Source organism: Rhincodon typus, chromosome 21, assembly GCF_021869965.1.
Source record: "Rhincodon typus isolate 14 chromosome 21, sRhiTyp1.1, whole genome shotgun sequence".
NCBI classification, from domain to species: Eukaryota; Metazoa; Chordata; class Chondrichthyes; order Orectolobiformes; family Rhincodontidae; genus Rhincodon; species Rhincodon typus.
In genome coordinates this window covers 25172067-25187610 of record NC_063352.1, presented here as the reverse complement: position 1 = coordinate 25187610, position 15544 = coordinate 25172067, and the positions used below count along the sequence as shown (strand labels likewise).

At 42.4% G+C, this 15544-nt stretch overlaps 2 protein-coding genes across 3 annotated transcripts in view; one reads left to right on the top strand and one right to left on the bottom strand.

Moving 5' to 3' along the window:
* The window catches only part of e4f1 (E4F transcription factor 1), a 29795-nt gene extending 19228 nt beyond the window's left edge, over positions 1 to 10567 (bottom strand). Inside the window, exon 1 of one of the 2 annotated variants that reach the window (XM_020535012.2) lies at positions 10416 to 10567. In XM_020535012.2, coding sequence (XP_020390601.2) covers positions 10416 to 10479 — 64 coding nt within the window. In that variant the 5' untranslated portion in view covers positions 10480 to 10567. Of the gene's footprint in view, positions 1 to 2837; positions 2886 to 10415 lie in introns of those variants that run through there. The other variant, XM_048609517.1, reaches the window with a different exon arrangement.
* Positions 10568 to 12474: 1907 nt separating this feature from the next.
* On the top strand, positions 12475 to 15059 carry LOC109936396 (phosphoglycolate phosphatase). The gene is made up of 2 exons (XM_020535004.2): positions 12475 to 13181; positions 14370 to 15059. The coding sequence occupies exons 1-2, from the start codon at positions 12581 to 12583 to the stop codon at positions 14690 to 14692; spliced, it is 924 nt and encodes a 307-aa protein (XP_020390593.2). The 5' UTR covers positions 12475 to 12580; the 3' UTR covers positions 14693 to 15059.
* The last annotated feature ends 485 nt before the right edge of the window (positions 15060 to 15544 follow it).

Sequence of the window (15544 nt, the reverse complement as noted above, 5' to 3'; positions counted from 1 at the left end):
AATGGAGGGAAACTTGGCCAAATGAATGGACAAGTTGTTTAAAGAAGAGAAAGCAAAGGACAGGGGAGAGTGAAGAGTCTCAAACTAGAAAGATATTGTGTATGTTCCAATTAGGTTGTATAAGAGCTCTTCTTAATTGCATATACAAAAATGCTCTGAACTTGAAGATTAAGGAAACCATATCGAAATGAGCTGATGCCTGCAAACTGGAAGACACTGCAAATTTTGATGATTGTGAAAAACATAAATGGACCAGCACGATGAGTAGGCAAGTGTCAGAAGCAGTTCACTGCATAAAGTATTAGTCATTTTGAAAGTGCTGACAGTTTAAAAGGCAAGATTTTAATGATATAGCAGACCTGAGGATTTTGGTTACTGTTAAATCAAAAGTGAGGTAAATTTTTCATTCATTCACAGCTTGAGGCACCTGAGAGAGATAAAGTGGCTGTTACTTGTGCATGAATTTCAAAATGCACCTCCATTAGTTGCAAATTACTTTGGGATGTTCCAGGATCCCCATTACATTGCTCCTGATGATTAAGAAGATATTTTATACCATTGGCAGAGCTATTAACAAAGTGATAGTAGAGATAGCAGGAAATGTGACAAACAAATCCTTTTCAATATTGTAGATATGATTCAAGGTAACAAAATCACAGAAGGAATGTACTTATACCAAACTTTCCAGTGCTTAGCTGTAACACGTATGGTATAACAAGCAGTCACATTGGATTGAAACATATCCTGAGTTTTGTCTCAAGTGAAGCAGTCAACTGTTTTCGTTGGAATGGTTAGCAGATTTTTTTGTTCCTTGTTTGCTTTTGGTTCAATTGTTGAAATAAGAGTAGATAACGCGTAGTACACAATCGAATTAAACTAATCACAACCTAAATAAACCCTAACTTGGCTTGTGATGATCCTGATATCTAAGTAAACATTATCTTCACAGTTGAAGGCACACTAAAATAGGAGTATATTACTCACAAAAGGTTTTGTCCATCCTGTACGACAATAGCCTCTTTCTCTTCATAAAATTGAGATTTTATCTAGTCCATCACTATTTTCCTTACCACTCCTGTATAGAATCCTTCAATCCAGTTCTGCCTGTTCTAAATAACTAGTTAACCCAGAGTCATTCACCTTCTGTAAATGTGACTGCAATGCAGAATCTTTTCTTGCCCTCTCAGCAACATTCAACACAGGTGATCGTTCTATCTGCCACCTTCCCTGCAGTTTCGCTCCATAACAGTTTTAAAATCCTAAATGTATAAATCACTTCATATTTACCCCTCTCTACCTCAGCAAAGTCAGACAACACTGCAAACTATACAATCTCTATTTCTCTTTCAAGGTTAGCTTTGTAGGCACTAATGTTCCACTTTTAGAAGAGAATAAAGGGCAATTTGAGCAAAACAAGAATTGAGAGAGAGACACATACACAGATGGACATAACGGCCATTTCAGACCTGTTTCCCGGAAGACTCACACTAAGTCTTGCCATGATCTCAAAGATATTAACTTTTCTTCTCAATAGTAATTCAAACTCCCAGTAATTAACCAAATTATGGCACAAGGTTTCATATTTAAACAACTTTTACCATATGGGAGTTAACATGATATATTTTGTAAACACTTATATTTTAAACACAAAAATCAGAGAAGTAGACTCTTTATTGTATTGTTTTTCCACCTGTAGAGTCCCCCAATGCTTTATAGGACATTGAGGGTTCCATCATTCTTTTGGGACAAAACTAAGGTGTGCTGCAGGTCTCAGGAATTCAGCGAGTCTCCTCAGTACTCAATGTATAAGATTTCCAGCTAGGCAAACTTAGAAGCCTCCTTAAACATCCGAGTTCAAGCACAGCATTCAATGCCTTCTGGCTCAGTAAATCCAGAATCATAAAACGCCACTGTTTTTGATAGCCTTTTTGCTGTTGGCTTAGAGCCTCTGTCATATTTTCTCTCTGTTTCTCAAAGCTGGTCCCAAGAACTAACTGCAAATGATGGAAGCTTTCTCTCTCTACTTGCTTCCAAGCTTTTCCAACTCCAAATGTAAAACTCATTGTGACTTGAAAAATCACAAATAAACAAGAGTGCTCCCTCAAACGTCCCACATGGTCATCTCATCTAATTAACTTCATTTTCCAAAATATGCTCTTTGATTTGAAAAGTATCATTACATTAAGAACTTCCATATATTTACGATTTGCTTTCTAACCTTCCTTTGATCAGGGAAATGATATGAATAATTTACACCTCAAAAAGAGGTTTATCATACTGTCTCCACCATACTCAGAAAAGGATGTCTCACTGTTCAATGTTTTCCCACTTCAATATATTCCACCTCCCTTACTCAATAAATTGAGGGCACCCTTTGAATTGCAATCACCTTAAGTATGTTTACCACCCTTCCAAACCAGGAGCTTCCATTATGATTTTTAAAATCTTCAATACCCAAACTCAAAACCACATTCCAAAACAGATGAATCAGAAATTAGACATTTTGACAACATTCTTCCAACCCTCCTCCAGTTTCAAAAACATTGTCAAAAGCTATTTCACAACATTCAATTGGTTACAACCACAATACTGTATTGAGCTATTTTTTGAATATTCTTATCTTATAACGGGGAGGCGATGACCTAGTGGTATTATCGCTAGACTATTAACCCAGAAACTCAGCTAATGTTCTGGGGACCATGGCAGATGGTGGAATTTGAATTCAATAAAGAATCTGGAATTAAGGGTCTAATGATGACCATGACCCATTGCCAATTGTCAGAAAAACCTAGCTGCTTCACGAATATCCTTTATAGAAGGAAATCTGCCATTCTTACCTGGTCTGGCCTTCATGTGACTCCAGACCCACAGCAATGTGGTTGACTCTTAACTGCCCTCTGGGCATTTAGAGATGGGCAATAAATGCTGGCCTAGCCCATGATGCCCACATTCTGTGAGTGAATTTAAAAAAGTTTCAATCAGAGTATTTCAGTACATTAAAAGGTATCACAAGTAAAGGTTGTGCATGAACACAACAAATTTCTACATCACAACTAACAGGGAAGTTATCAAACAAAATTTTATACTAAGCCACACAAGGTGACATGAGGAAACGTGATCAAAATCTTGATTTTAAGGAGCACCTTAAAGGAGAAGAAAACAGATAGATTTAGGGAGGAAATTCCAGAGTACAGGTTCCTAGCAAGTGAAGACACCACTAGCGACATTCGGGTAAAGGAGGTGGGAAATGCCCAACAGGCGAGAACTACAAGAACATAGATATCTGTGAGGGTTTTGGATGGAGGAGGGATAGTAAGGGATGAGGCTGCAGAGAGGTTTGAAGGTAAGGATATGAATTATAAATTCAATGCTTTGACAGACAGAAACTAATATAGGTCAACTCATAATGAATTCTAAGTCTTGATCAGAACCACAAAGCAACTGGTAGCAACAGATGATAGAAGCCTGCCAGTGCAATACCACCCTTGGAGAAAAGCCATTGTTAAAGATGGCTGTAGGGACTTAACTGAAGCAGATGGCAAAAAGAAAATCATTGCTATTAGCAGTACAAAGTAAACACCTGTCTCAGTAAGGATAAACTATCTATGAAGGAGGGTTTAACAAATCAAAATGGTGTTTCTCCTCAGTGATGGTTGCTGACCTGTCAAGTACTTTCAGCATTTGTTTCTATTTATGATAAATGTTTTTAAATGGAATAGTTATTCATTGTCACTTGTATTTTTTACCACAAAAAAGTGAAAAGTATGTAAATTGCCATACTCTGGCACCATTTTAATAACAAATGATATACATTTGAAATAAAAAGAAAAAATTAAGACAAAGTCCATCTTAGTTTAATTCTTGGCTCCAGGGCTCCTGAGGCCAAGGAAACCCAACAACAAAGCCTCTACAAGGAATCCAGGCTGCTGCTGAAGCCACTCCAAGGAATCCCAAGCTGGGCTGGACCCACCGAAGACGCTGCAGAAGCTACCATGAGGAATCCTGGACCCACCTCGTTAAGGAAGCCGCCACCTAAATAGCCCACCACGTTGTAGGACCTACCAGGACATGACCGCAATGGCCACGAAGAACGGACGGATCCACACTGCATTCTCTGCTGCATCAGCCTCTTGAAACCTCCTTCCTCCCAGAAGCCGCCAAAAGAATGTTTGTTGAATTTTAATGTTAAAAATAATTAATAGCAAAAAGGGATGCAGCAGGCCTGGTGATCATAAGCAGACAGGTCAGGAGCCCAAACACTTCCTACACCATTGCTGCCATCTTAGGACCTAATTGTGCTGTGGGTTGACGTACACATTAGCCTAATATTCTCCAAATTGTGCAACTTTTATAACGAAATCGAAAAGGATTCCTTGATTTACTGCCTTATCCCAAAGACAGCATCTCTGGCTCAGGTGCTACCTGACCCCCAAGGTTTACAAGTTACCCGACCATTGTCGGAAATAATGAAAACCAAAGAATGGACATGCACTTCCATGGGACCTTAAGACTAAAGACTTCCCAATACTGTGCAGCCAATGAAGTACTTAAAAAAATTTGACACTGTTGCAATGTGGGAAATGCAGAATTCAATTCTGCAAACAAGATCCTACAAATGTGATAACTGCCAGATGAGTTACTTTTCTAAGGATGTTGGGTGGCCAGACCACCAGACAGAACTTTTCTGCTCTTCTTAGAAGTGTTATGGAATATTTTATATCTGTGTGAAAGTGAAGGCTAGAGTTCAGATTTAGTTTTCATTTAAAGCATGGCATCTCTGACAGCACATAATCCCCACTCTATTGCACTGCAGTATGAGCCTGGAATGAGTCAGGTCTCTAGACTTGGATTTGTCCTTCAGACTCAGAAACAAGAGTGCTCCCACTATGCCTCTGCAGACTCCTAAAACATCACTTAGTGTACTTTCGTCTGTTCCTTTCAGGCAACATAGTTTAATTGATATAAACTAGCACATCCAGAGTACAGACAGTCATTATTTTTCTGTACATCCAGTATCTCTGTCTTAAGGTCAGAATAAAAGGCTGATTTTTGTTCAGAAAAAAATGAATTTTTGAGCCAGAATGATGAATTCAAACTTTTATATATATTCATGGCCCCAGCCACTGAACTGCTCAAGTGAGGTTAGTTGATACATGAAGACACTTTAAAGATAAATGTAGTGCTGGAAAGGTGTCTCTTCAAAGCCACAAAGTTGAATTACTGTTAAATCAACATTTGATTGACCCAATCAGAGTTTAGGCTGCGAGCCAAAATTTCAACTTACTTTCTAGTATTAAACACTATTTGAAGTCAGCCACCTTCAGAATGAATAACGATTTTCGAATTATTGGATAGCTCATCTCTACACCATAATTAACTGAAACTTCCTGATTCTTTCTTTGCATTCAGGGATTCAAGACTAAGTAAGGTTTTCAGGTAAGAGTGTTGGGACAATTTGGCCACAGTATCCATTTTAAATCTTTGGAATTTTCTTCTTCAATAGGTGGCAGAAGCAGAGTCATTGAATTTTTTTTAAGATAGAAGCTAATAATATTCTCAATAAGCACAGGGGTGAAAATTTGTCAGAGTAGACGAGAATGTGGAGTGATTAGGGCAGCCATTATCTTACTGAATGGCAAAGCAGGGTTGAGGGGCCCCAGTGGCCTAACTTCCTTATAATGTATATGTATGCAGTGCATTTCCATCCTCATTTTAAAAGCATACATTTTTCTCAATCTTAATACATTATGGCTAAAAAAAACATTGTGTAAGCTTTTCAGCTTGAACTGATCAGGACAATTCACAAGAATTACCAATGTAAAGGAAAAACAATATTTATACTGTATAAGGGGGGACTCCTTATTGGTTGGCAAGTGGACTACTTATTGGTAGAGGCATTGCTATGGATAATGTGCCAATTAATTGTGGCATTTTGCATATACTCGAAGCTACACATGTTAATAAACAGCGTCTGACCTTTGCAAAGAGAACATGTACACCCTGTACTTATTTCAACACAACAAAATAGGTGATAGCCATCCTCTGCTTCATTTTTCAGCAGCATTGCTGGACCAATCCAAGTCAATCTGTCTGGGTAAAAATTTAAACAAAGTTTGACAGTTAACTGTCAGCCATTATTATCTGGCGCATTTTCCATGGCAATATCCCTAGCAATCACAGTCCAGTAGCCAAACAAACAATCAGAACTCTCCTCTGATACATTTTCTCTTGACTTTAGTAATTATTGTGAATTATCCTAATCCATTCACGATGAAATGCTTTAACAAATTGCATCATTTACAGAAATTCTTAAGCTTTGTACTACCAAGCGGTTATTAATATATTATTTTTGTTTGATTTGCAGTGAATGTGATTAAATATTAAAACGTTGGGCATCTGGGATGCTTAAGCAGCAGAAGATTGACTAAGGTTCTCTAGCTCCACTGCTGGGAGTACATTATAATTACAGAATGACAAGTATATAGGCAGTTTTTTTTTAAACACAGACTTGACTTTATAACAAGTTTTTCTGGATGTTCAAAGCACTTTACAGCCAGAGAATTACTTTATGAAATGTAGAACTGTTGTGACATACCAACTGATTTACACTCAGCAAACTCCCATAAAAAGCAAAGTGATAAGGACCAGATAATGCTTTTGAAATATTGATCAAATATTCACCAGGATGCCAGGGATCACTCAACTGTTCTTTATAGAAGGTTTTTGTTTTATTTCATTTGTGTGAAGAGGCCATTGCTGGCCGGACCAGTATTTATTGCACATCCCTATCTGCCCTTTTCTTAAACAGCAACAGTCTATTTGGTGTAGGCAGAACAACAATGCTTTTAGAAAAGGAGTTCCCAGATTTTGACCTAATGACACTGAAGGTACAGCAATAGGAAGGTGCATGGCTTAGAGGGGAACCTGCCGATGATGTTCCCAAATATCTGATGGCCTTGTCCTTCACGATAGTGACAGTCATACGTTTGGAAGGTGCTTTCTAAGGAGACTTGGTGAATTTCTGCAGTGCATCTTGTAGATTGTATCACAGAATCATAGAATCCCTACAGTATGAAATCAGGACATTCAGCCCTTCGAATCCACACCTAAACCAATCCCCCAACCATATCCCTGCAACCTTGCAATTCCCATGGTTAATCCACCTAACCTGCACATCTTTGGACTGTGGGAGGAGAAACCAGAGCACCCAAAGGAACCGACGCAAACACGGAGAGAATGTGCAAGCTCCACACAGTCACCCGTAGGGGGAATTTAACACAGGTCCCTGGCGCTGAGAGGCAGCAATGCTAACTGCTGAGCCAGTGTTTTATTTTAGAAATTCACAATATCCACTCCTCCTGGCTCAGGCAACCACATACACTCTCTCAGCTAAACATTGCCCTTCAATGTGATTGGCAGTCCTTCGATTCTATAGTGACGTCTAATCAGATTGTGAGAAACTGCCCTAGGTCTTCATGTGACTGACCAGATTTTTGGACACACAGGGCAGGTTGTCTCATGAGGTAATGGGATCTGGATATTAAGATTTGCTTCCTTTCCTTTCCTCGTCTGCTGTTGCTCTGCTTCATCAGTAAGACATGGAGTGTGAAAGGCTAATGCAGCTTGACGTACAAGTTGTCTCCATTCTGAACAATGGGCAGCAAGCTCCTACCAGTCTTTCCAAACACTGCCCCTTACAAAAATGGCATCCGCACTTGCACCCCACTGTCCAGTGCTCCCAGTAAAGATGACAGACAGCCCCCAAGGCCTGTCCCTGGGCGGAAGCCTGTAGCTGTCATCTCATTTGCTGCAAATGGGGGTCCAGAGTTGTGTCTTCAGGTTTGAAATTTACATAAGATATTTACAAAGTCTCCCTTTCCACCTGCTGGATCCACTGCATTTTCACCATTTGCAGAGCTAAAAAGAATCCTTTTGTCCACAGCCATCGCTCACTTGGATAATGCACACTACTGCTAATAAGCATTAGTGGTGGAGAGATTGTGGCACCAATCAAGCAGGCTACTTTGTCCTGGATGGTGTCAAGTTTTAAGTGCTATTGGTGCATATTCATCCAGGGACGTTTTGAATCGAACTGAAGTAGCTTCATTGTCACATGTACTCACATCAGTGCAGTGAAAGGTTTACAAGTTGCCACTTATCACGACTTGTATTGGAGAGTACTCCATCACACTGCTGACTTTTGCATTGCAGATGATGGACAAACTTTGGGGATTCAGCTGGTTAGTTACTAGCTGCCTCATTTTGAACCTTTGAGGGCTCTTGTTGCCATGGTATTTATATGGCTAGTCCAGATCAGCTTCTAATCAATGATAACGCCAAGGTAGCTGATAATGGAGGATTCAATTTTAGTAATACCATTCAATGTGAAAGGGTAATGGTTAGATTCTCTCTTAATGGAGATGGTCATTGCATGGCACATTTGTGTCATGAAAGTTACAGGTCAAGTCGAACCTAGATATTGTTCAGGTCTTGCTGCATTTGTACATAACTGTTTCAATATCAGAGGAGCCACAAATGTTGCTGAGCATTTAGCAATCATCAGCAAAAATCTCAACTTCTAACTTTATGACGGTCATTGCCGAAGCAGCTGAAGGCAATTGGATCTAGGGCTTTTGTGGCAGTGGTACTATTCCTATCTCCGAGCCAGGAGGCACAGGTTCAAATCCCAGCTGCTCCAGAAGTGTGTAACAACATCTCTGAACAGGGTGATTCAAAAATATCCACCCTGCGGAACTCCTACAATGTTGTCCTGGAGTTGAGACGGCTGATCTACAACAACCGCAAACATCTTCCTTTGTGCCAGATATGACTCCAGAGATTTCCTCCCAATTCCCATTTATTTGAGTTTTACTGGGGTGCCTGCTGCTACATTGTCAAATACGGCCTTGATGTGAAGAGCAGTGAGTCTCATCTCCCCTCTGGATTTCAGCTCCTTAGTGCATGTTTGAATCAAGGCTATAATAAAGTCAGGAGCTGAGTGGCCTTGGTGAAACACAAACCACGCATCTGTGAGCAGGTCATTGCGAGACAAATGCTTCATAGCACTATTGATGATCCCTTCACTGATGGGAGTACGAAATGGCCAGGTTGGCTTTGTCGATATTTTCTAATCAGTCGGTTAGAGATGTTATTACACACCACTGAAGGCAGGACTTGAACCCAGGCCTCCTGATCTAGTAATAGGGACATGGTCACAGTGCCACTAGAGCCCTCCAGGTTGGATTTGTCCTATATTTTTATGTACAAGACACACCTGGGCAATTTTCCACATCGTTGGATAGATGCCAGTATTGTAGCTATACAGGTGCAACTGGAACATACATCTTCAGTATTATTTGTGCTAATGGGCACTTCTGCATTCATCCAAACATGGAGCCATGGTGTAACATCTCATCCAAAATACAGTAAATCCAGCAATGCAATGGTCCCTATTATACACACATGTATTAGCATTTTTAATGTAAAAACTGACATGACAGGGAAAGTTTGTAGACAGGAATACCACACAGACGCATTATAACTAATCCTTCCCCCTTTTTACTACCAAATAGTGAATCTGTAAATTTGTAAGCAGAAACTGTTGATACTGTAGATCTGATCTGAGAAGTTTCTGCCTTCAATTATGATTTCACTAACAACCATATGCCATCATCCAAGTCTGGCTGATTGTGGCCACTGTGATTGCAACCAGTCTTAAACACTCAATAAACCTAGGAGATGGTACAGTGTGGAGTGAAGGGAGAACAGAGATAGAACGTAAATAAATAAAAACCAAAAGAACTGCAGATGCTGTAAATCAGAAACAAAACCAAAACTTGTTGGAAAAGCTCAGGTCTGGCAGCATCTGTGAAGAGAAATCAGAGTTAATATTTAGGGCCCGGTGACCCTTCCTCAGAACTGATGGTAGAGGTAGACCGTTTACAACAGACAAAGTACGGTGAGCTGAAATGTACAAATAATAACATGCCTCTAAAGGTACAAATGTGAAGTACTGCAACTGGAATTTCAATTGTAAATTAAAAGGCCAATGGCCCATATTTCAGGATTTGTAAACTGACTTTATCATGTCAGTGCGGTCAGGGGATGATTGAAAATACAAGGGGGAGTAGAGGTGGGACATAAGATTGCGAGAGAGGCAAGCTGGGCATAGAAAGGACAGGTAGGTGGTTAGGAAGAAGGCATAGGGGCTCGATGGAGACGCTCGGTATCTGTTACTGAGAGACGCTGGGTAATGGGACGTAGAGGTTCCCTCTTTAACAGACCACCCTTTAACCTCCGGCCCTGCCTGACTAACCCTGGCCTTCACTAAGGCCTGACCACCTCGGGTGTCCCAAGGAAGCGCTGAAGCCAAGGTCAGGGCCTGTCCTGGAGCCGGAGCCAGGATGTCACGTTACCTTCCTCCCCAACGCCACTCGGGGCCACCACAGACTGCCTCTCTGCCGTATTCTCGGAATTCATCAGGACTTCCTCTCCCTTGTCGCAAGGACCACAAAATGGCGGTTTACGACCTGCCGCCAAAGGTGGAGCCAGCGAAGGAGCAGACTCATGTCAGTGCGGCTGCGCAGAGTAGGGCACGCTGGGAAATGTAGTTTATCTATTCAATAATTCAACAATTTCAACTTGATTTAAAATTAAACAGGGAGTAAATGGAAATGGAGTCTTCTAGGCTGAGCTCTTGTGATTTTCTGAAGAAGGGTCTAGGCCCGAAACGTCAGTCTTCCTGCTCCTCTGATGCTGCTTGTCCTGCTATGTTCATCCAGCTCTACACCTTGTTATCTCAGATTCTCCAGCATCTGCAGTTCCTACTATCTCTGAGCTCTTGTGTTTGTTTTGTATGAGATCAAATCAATTGAAATTCTTAATTATCAATGAGATCCGATTATATAATTGGGTGTTCAGTGTTTTTTTCCTGCCCAGTGAAGCTTGGCCAAATCCCACTACGGTAGTGGAGTTTGCTGAAAATGCAACGTTAGTCGACTGTAGTTTGGTGTTATAAACAATTACCCTGGGATTAATACCCGCATCATGGAGACCAACTCTGTGGGAGTGCCTACTGCCAAGATTGATGTGGGGGTGTTGGGCTGGGGCTGTACAGCACTGGCGACAAAAACAGTTGCTGGAGAAGCTCAGCAGGTCTGGCAGCATCTGTGAAGAAAAATCAAGAGTAAACGTTTCAGATCCGTTGAGCCTTCCTCAGAACTGACAGTACTAGCGAGATGGGAACGCGGTGATGAGTGGAACAAACAACGCCCCAAGACCTGGGGTGAGGTGGAAAGGGCCAGGGAAGTCCAGCTTGGACTACCCCTCCGTAAACCCTCCCCGGCTCAACAAGCTGAGAAGGGGATCCAGAAAAAACAAACACCGAATGGAGTTCGGGGTCTGGGGGTATCTCAGCAGGTCTGGCACCATCTATGGAGAAAGCATAGTTCTTACTATCTCTAACAAATCGTAAACCTGTTCATCTGCTCTCTTTTAAACACATATGACAGAGATGCCAGAGTCTGTTTCTTTAGAGTTTCTTACTCAATTTGAATATGATAGCTGCAGCCTTTGGTCTTTGTATTAATTATTACAGACGGTTGATCTTAGTAACTATGAAACTATCAGTGATTGTGGTAAAACAAAATTTGGGAAAGGCAGGCCGGCCTATATTCGTTGGAGCTCAGTAGAATGAAAAGTACTGAAACGTTTAAAATTCTGAAGGGGCTTGACAGCGAAGTTGCTGAGAGAATTATTTCTCGTGACAGAATCGAGATGCTGGCGGGGGGCGCGGTTTAAAAATTAAGGATAAAGTAAAAGCGCTGGACAAACTCTGCAGGTCTGGCAACACCTGTGGCGTGAGAAGCAAAGTTAACGTTGAATCCGATGTGACTGTTCTTAGGTTTCTCCAGCACTTTGTTTTTATTTCAGATCCCCAACACACGTAACTATTTTGCTTTAAATTTGCACGTAGTGTGCAACGGGTTGATGTCTCCAGTAATGGGCGGGGTATGTGTGAATCAGGAAGTGGGGTGATGGAATGGTGCTGAGGTGGGGGAACACCGGACCTGGCAGTGCGGGGGCGGGGTACGATGGGTGCCGGACGAAGGCCTGGCGGGGCTGGATGGGATGAGGGTGGGGACAGGCAGGTTGGGGCGTGGCCTTGGCGTCTGAGGGCGGGCCCCGTGTGGTGGGGGCGCGGTCGTGTAGTCTGGGGGTGGTGTCTGCCGGATGTGGGGGGTGATCGTGACGACAGGGGACGTGGCTTTGTCTGGTTGGGTCGTGGTCCCGCGTCTGGGGGCGTGGTCGACGTGGGATGGGTCGGGGATATGCTCGCCTGGGAACGTGATCTCGATGGGGGCGTGGTCATGGTGGCAGGGGGCGGGATTACCGTTTTGGGGGTGTGGTGATGGCAGAGGGCGGGGTTTGATATTTTGGGGGCGTGGTTGTGGTGACAACGGGCGTGGTTGTGGTGACAACGGGCGTGGCTTGTCGGGTCTGGGCGTGGTAATGGCGGTAGGGGCGGGACCCGAGTGGCACTTTCGCTGGTTCCTCTCCAGTCGACCTCCCCATCTTGATCATGGCGTCTAGCTGCATTCACTTGTCCGGGGCTCTACGCTCACAGCTCCTGGCCTCGGTCGATACGCTGTTGTTTGACTGCGATGGGGTGCTGTGGAAAGGAGACAGCCCGATTCCCGGGGCCGTGCAATTAATTAACCGGCTGCAGGAGCGGGGGAAGCGGGTCTTCTTTCTGACCAACAATAGCACCAAGAGCAGGCAGATGTATGGGGAGAAGCTGCAGGGCCTGGGCTTCCAGGCTCGCCCCGAACAGGTCTTCGGTACCGCGCCCTGCGCCGCACTCTATTTACGGCAGGAGGCCAAGCTCCGAGGTTCCGTCTACCTGATCGGCGGCGCGGCTCTCCGTGGGGAGCTAAGGGCACAAGGCATCGTCTGTTCGGGCTCTGGGCCCGGTCCAGAGCTCACCCCTGGTCCCGGGCCCATGCAGGCTTGGGCGGCCGAACCTCTTGACCCAGCTGTGGGCGCCGTGCTGATCGGTTTCGACGAGCATTTCACTTACATGAAGCTGTGCCGGGCCGCCCGCTACCTGCGGGATCCCTGCTGTATCTTCCTTGCCACAAATACAGACACCCTGCTCCCAATGGAGGGAGGTGGGATCCCGGGTAAGAACTGATAGAGGGACAGAAGCATTGACAGGGACCGAGGTGGAGATCATGTTTCCAATGAAGGATTGCGCAAGGCGACTGGATTTCAGGAAGTGAACAAGTCGAAAAGCTGTTGTTGTACCGAATTACTTAATGATGTTTTGGAAACTAACTTTCAGCGGAGCCTATAATTTATTGGGTCTAATCCTCAATCTGAAACAGTGACAAATTAGTTCGGAAAATTGTATGTTTCGGTCAGTTCGCTGGTGAAAATTGTATTATTGAATCAGTTGACCATATTTCAATACGATTAAATGGCCTCGCCAGTTTCAACAGCATCTGAATGCCTGTAATATGACATTATACTGCGGCGAGCACGTTATTTTACTGTTTTTCAACAGGACTCTATCAGTACTGTCAGCTGAAATCCAACTGCAACTTGGCCCGTGTTTGCTTGATATTTGGCTGAGGGTTCCTGTCAGCACTTGCTTACTATGTTTATTGTCCTGAAGTTTCTACGTCAGTAGAGTTTGGGACTATAGATTGATATACTGTGAAATTAACAGACAGGAAAGGACCCTCTGTTCTTCAAGAGTGCCCTAAACTCATGGCTCTAACATAAATTATAAGGCATTTCTTATCCCCAACCCTGCCGCTATTTAGTTTCTTGGAAGAAGCAAAAAATAGAACTCAGACTTATAACAGAAAAATAATCTGGAAAGTTCCTCTCTGATCCATTCACATAACCTTTAACAGTACCTGTACCCTTGATGAAGTCACTTCTAAATAATTTAGTTCTGATACCTGAGGAGAAGCTAGTGCAGTGTGCATCTTTCTCATATGCTCATAAAGCACTGTATTTGTATCAGAAGACAGCCATGGAGGAATAAGTAAAATGAACAGAGCAGGACCTCCTTAAGTATCCTACAGTGCATAATGCTTATATACTAACACAAAAGAACAATTATGTTGGAAATATTAATTTGCTGAGCCTTTTCCATATATTAAAGTCTTGTTCAAATCAGTTCATGGGTGGGACTGGGGGAAAACTTTGTTTTTCTATCTAAATGTCCCAGTAACTTTGTATTAATACTGCTAACATCAGCTCCAATGTTTCCAGCATTTTCCTGTTAACCATGGACTGGTGAGATTCATGATTAGGATACCTTGACGCTAATCCTGTTCTCTCCTTCTGTCTCTCCACAGGCACAGGCTGCTTGGTGAAGGCAGTTGAAGCAGCAACAAATCGCACTGCTCATGTCATCGGCAAACCCAATGCTTTCATGTTTGATTGTATGGTGAAAGAGCATGGCATTGATCCAAGCAGGACAGTAATGGTGGGAGACCGGCTGGACACTGACATCCTCATGGGGTCCAATTGTGGCCTCCGCACCATCCTAACTCTAACTGGCGTTTCCACCCTAGAAGAGGCAACGGCCTATCTGGAAAGTGACTCCCCTCACCACCACAAGCTGGTTCCCAGCTATTACGTGGGCAGTGTAGCTGACCTGCTTCCAGCACTTGATTGACAAAAGCCATGACATTGTGCTCATTTTATGCATGGCTTTTACTGTATTGTTATCCTCTGTACTGTACAATCACTGTAATATCATGAATACCTCAGTGCAATGATGTGTTAAATGTTTTTGTATAAAGTTTATTTTAAATAGCAGTCTATAACAATCATTGTTATTTCTTGTTCTGAATAAGGCTGGAACAAAAGTGTGTTTCAGTGACAAACCAGATGCACTTATCTGTAATATGGCACATTGGGGTGGAAGATCATGTCTGTAGATAATGTCATCCTGTAAGATGCAATTCTGGTGTTTATGTATCTGAAAGGATGCTATTTAATGCATTTAATAAGAATAAAGTATTACTGCTGTTCAGTCGTAATGCTGTAGTACTGTTACTTTCAGGAGTGAATTACACTTTAAATGAAACATATTGGATTGTAGAAGTGACAATTGACTCTGGCTGTCTTTCATAATGTGTTAATACAATATTATCAATGACATATTGTTATTGTAGTCCACATCCACATAGACTTTTGCCAGTATTGAATACTGTCGACCTTGGAATAATAACAGGAGCTGTATCAAAACACTGAAGAGATACAGTCTATTTCTTTAAGATTAAATAGTGTGAGTGCAGAGTATAGTAATTTGTTCTTTTTGACTTAATTTTTGATATAGATTGATATCTGATATGATGTTGAAAGTCCAGAGTTATTATCTTAGTCTTTGGATGAATTGTTCGTCTTTATCTGGGTTACAAAAGAGCATGAATAGGGCCAGCTGTAGACCATTCAGCTCCTTGAATCCACTCCTTTATGTAATGAGATTATGGCTGACCGTCTACTTCAACACCATTTTCTTGCA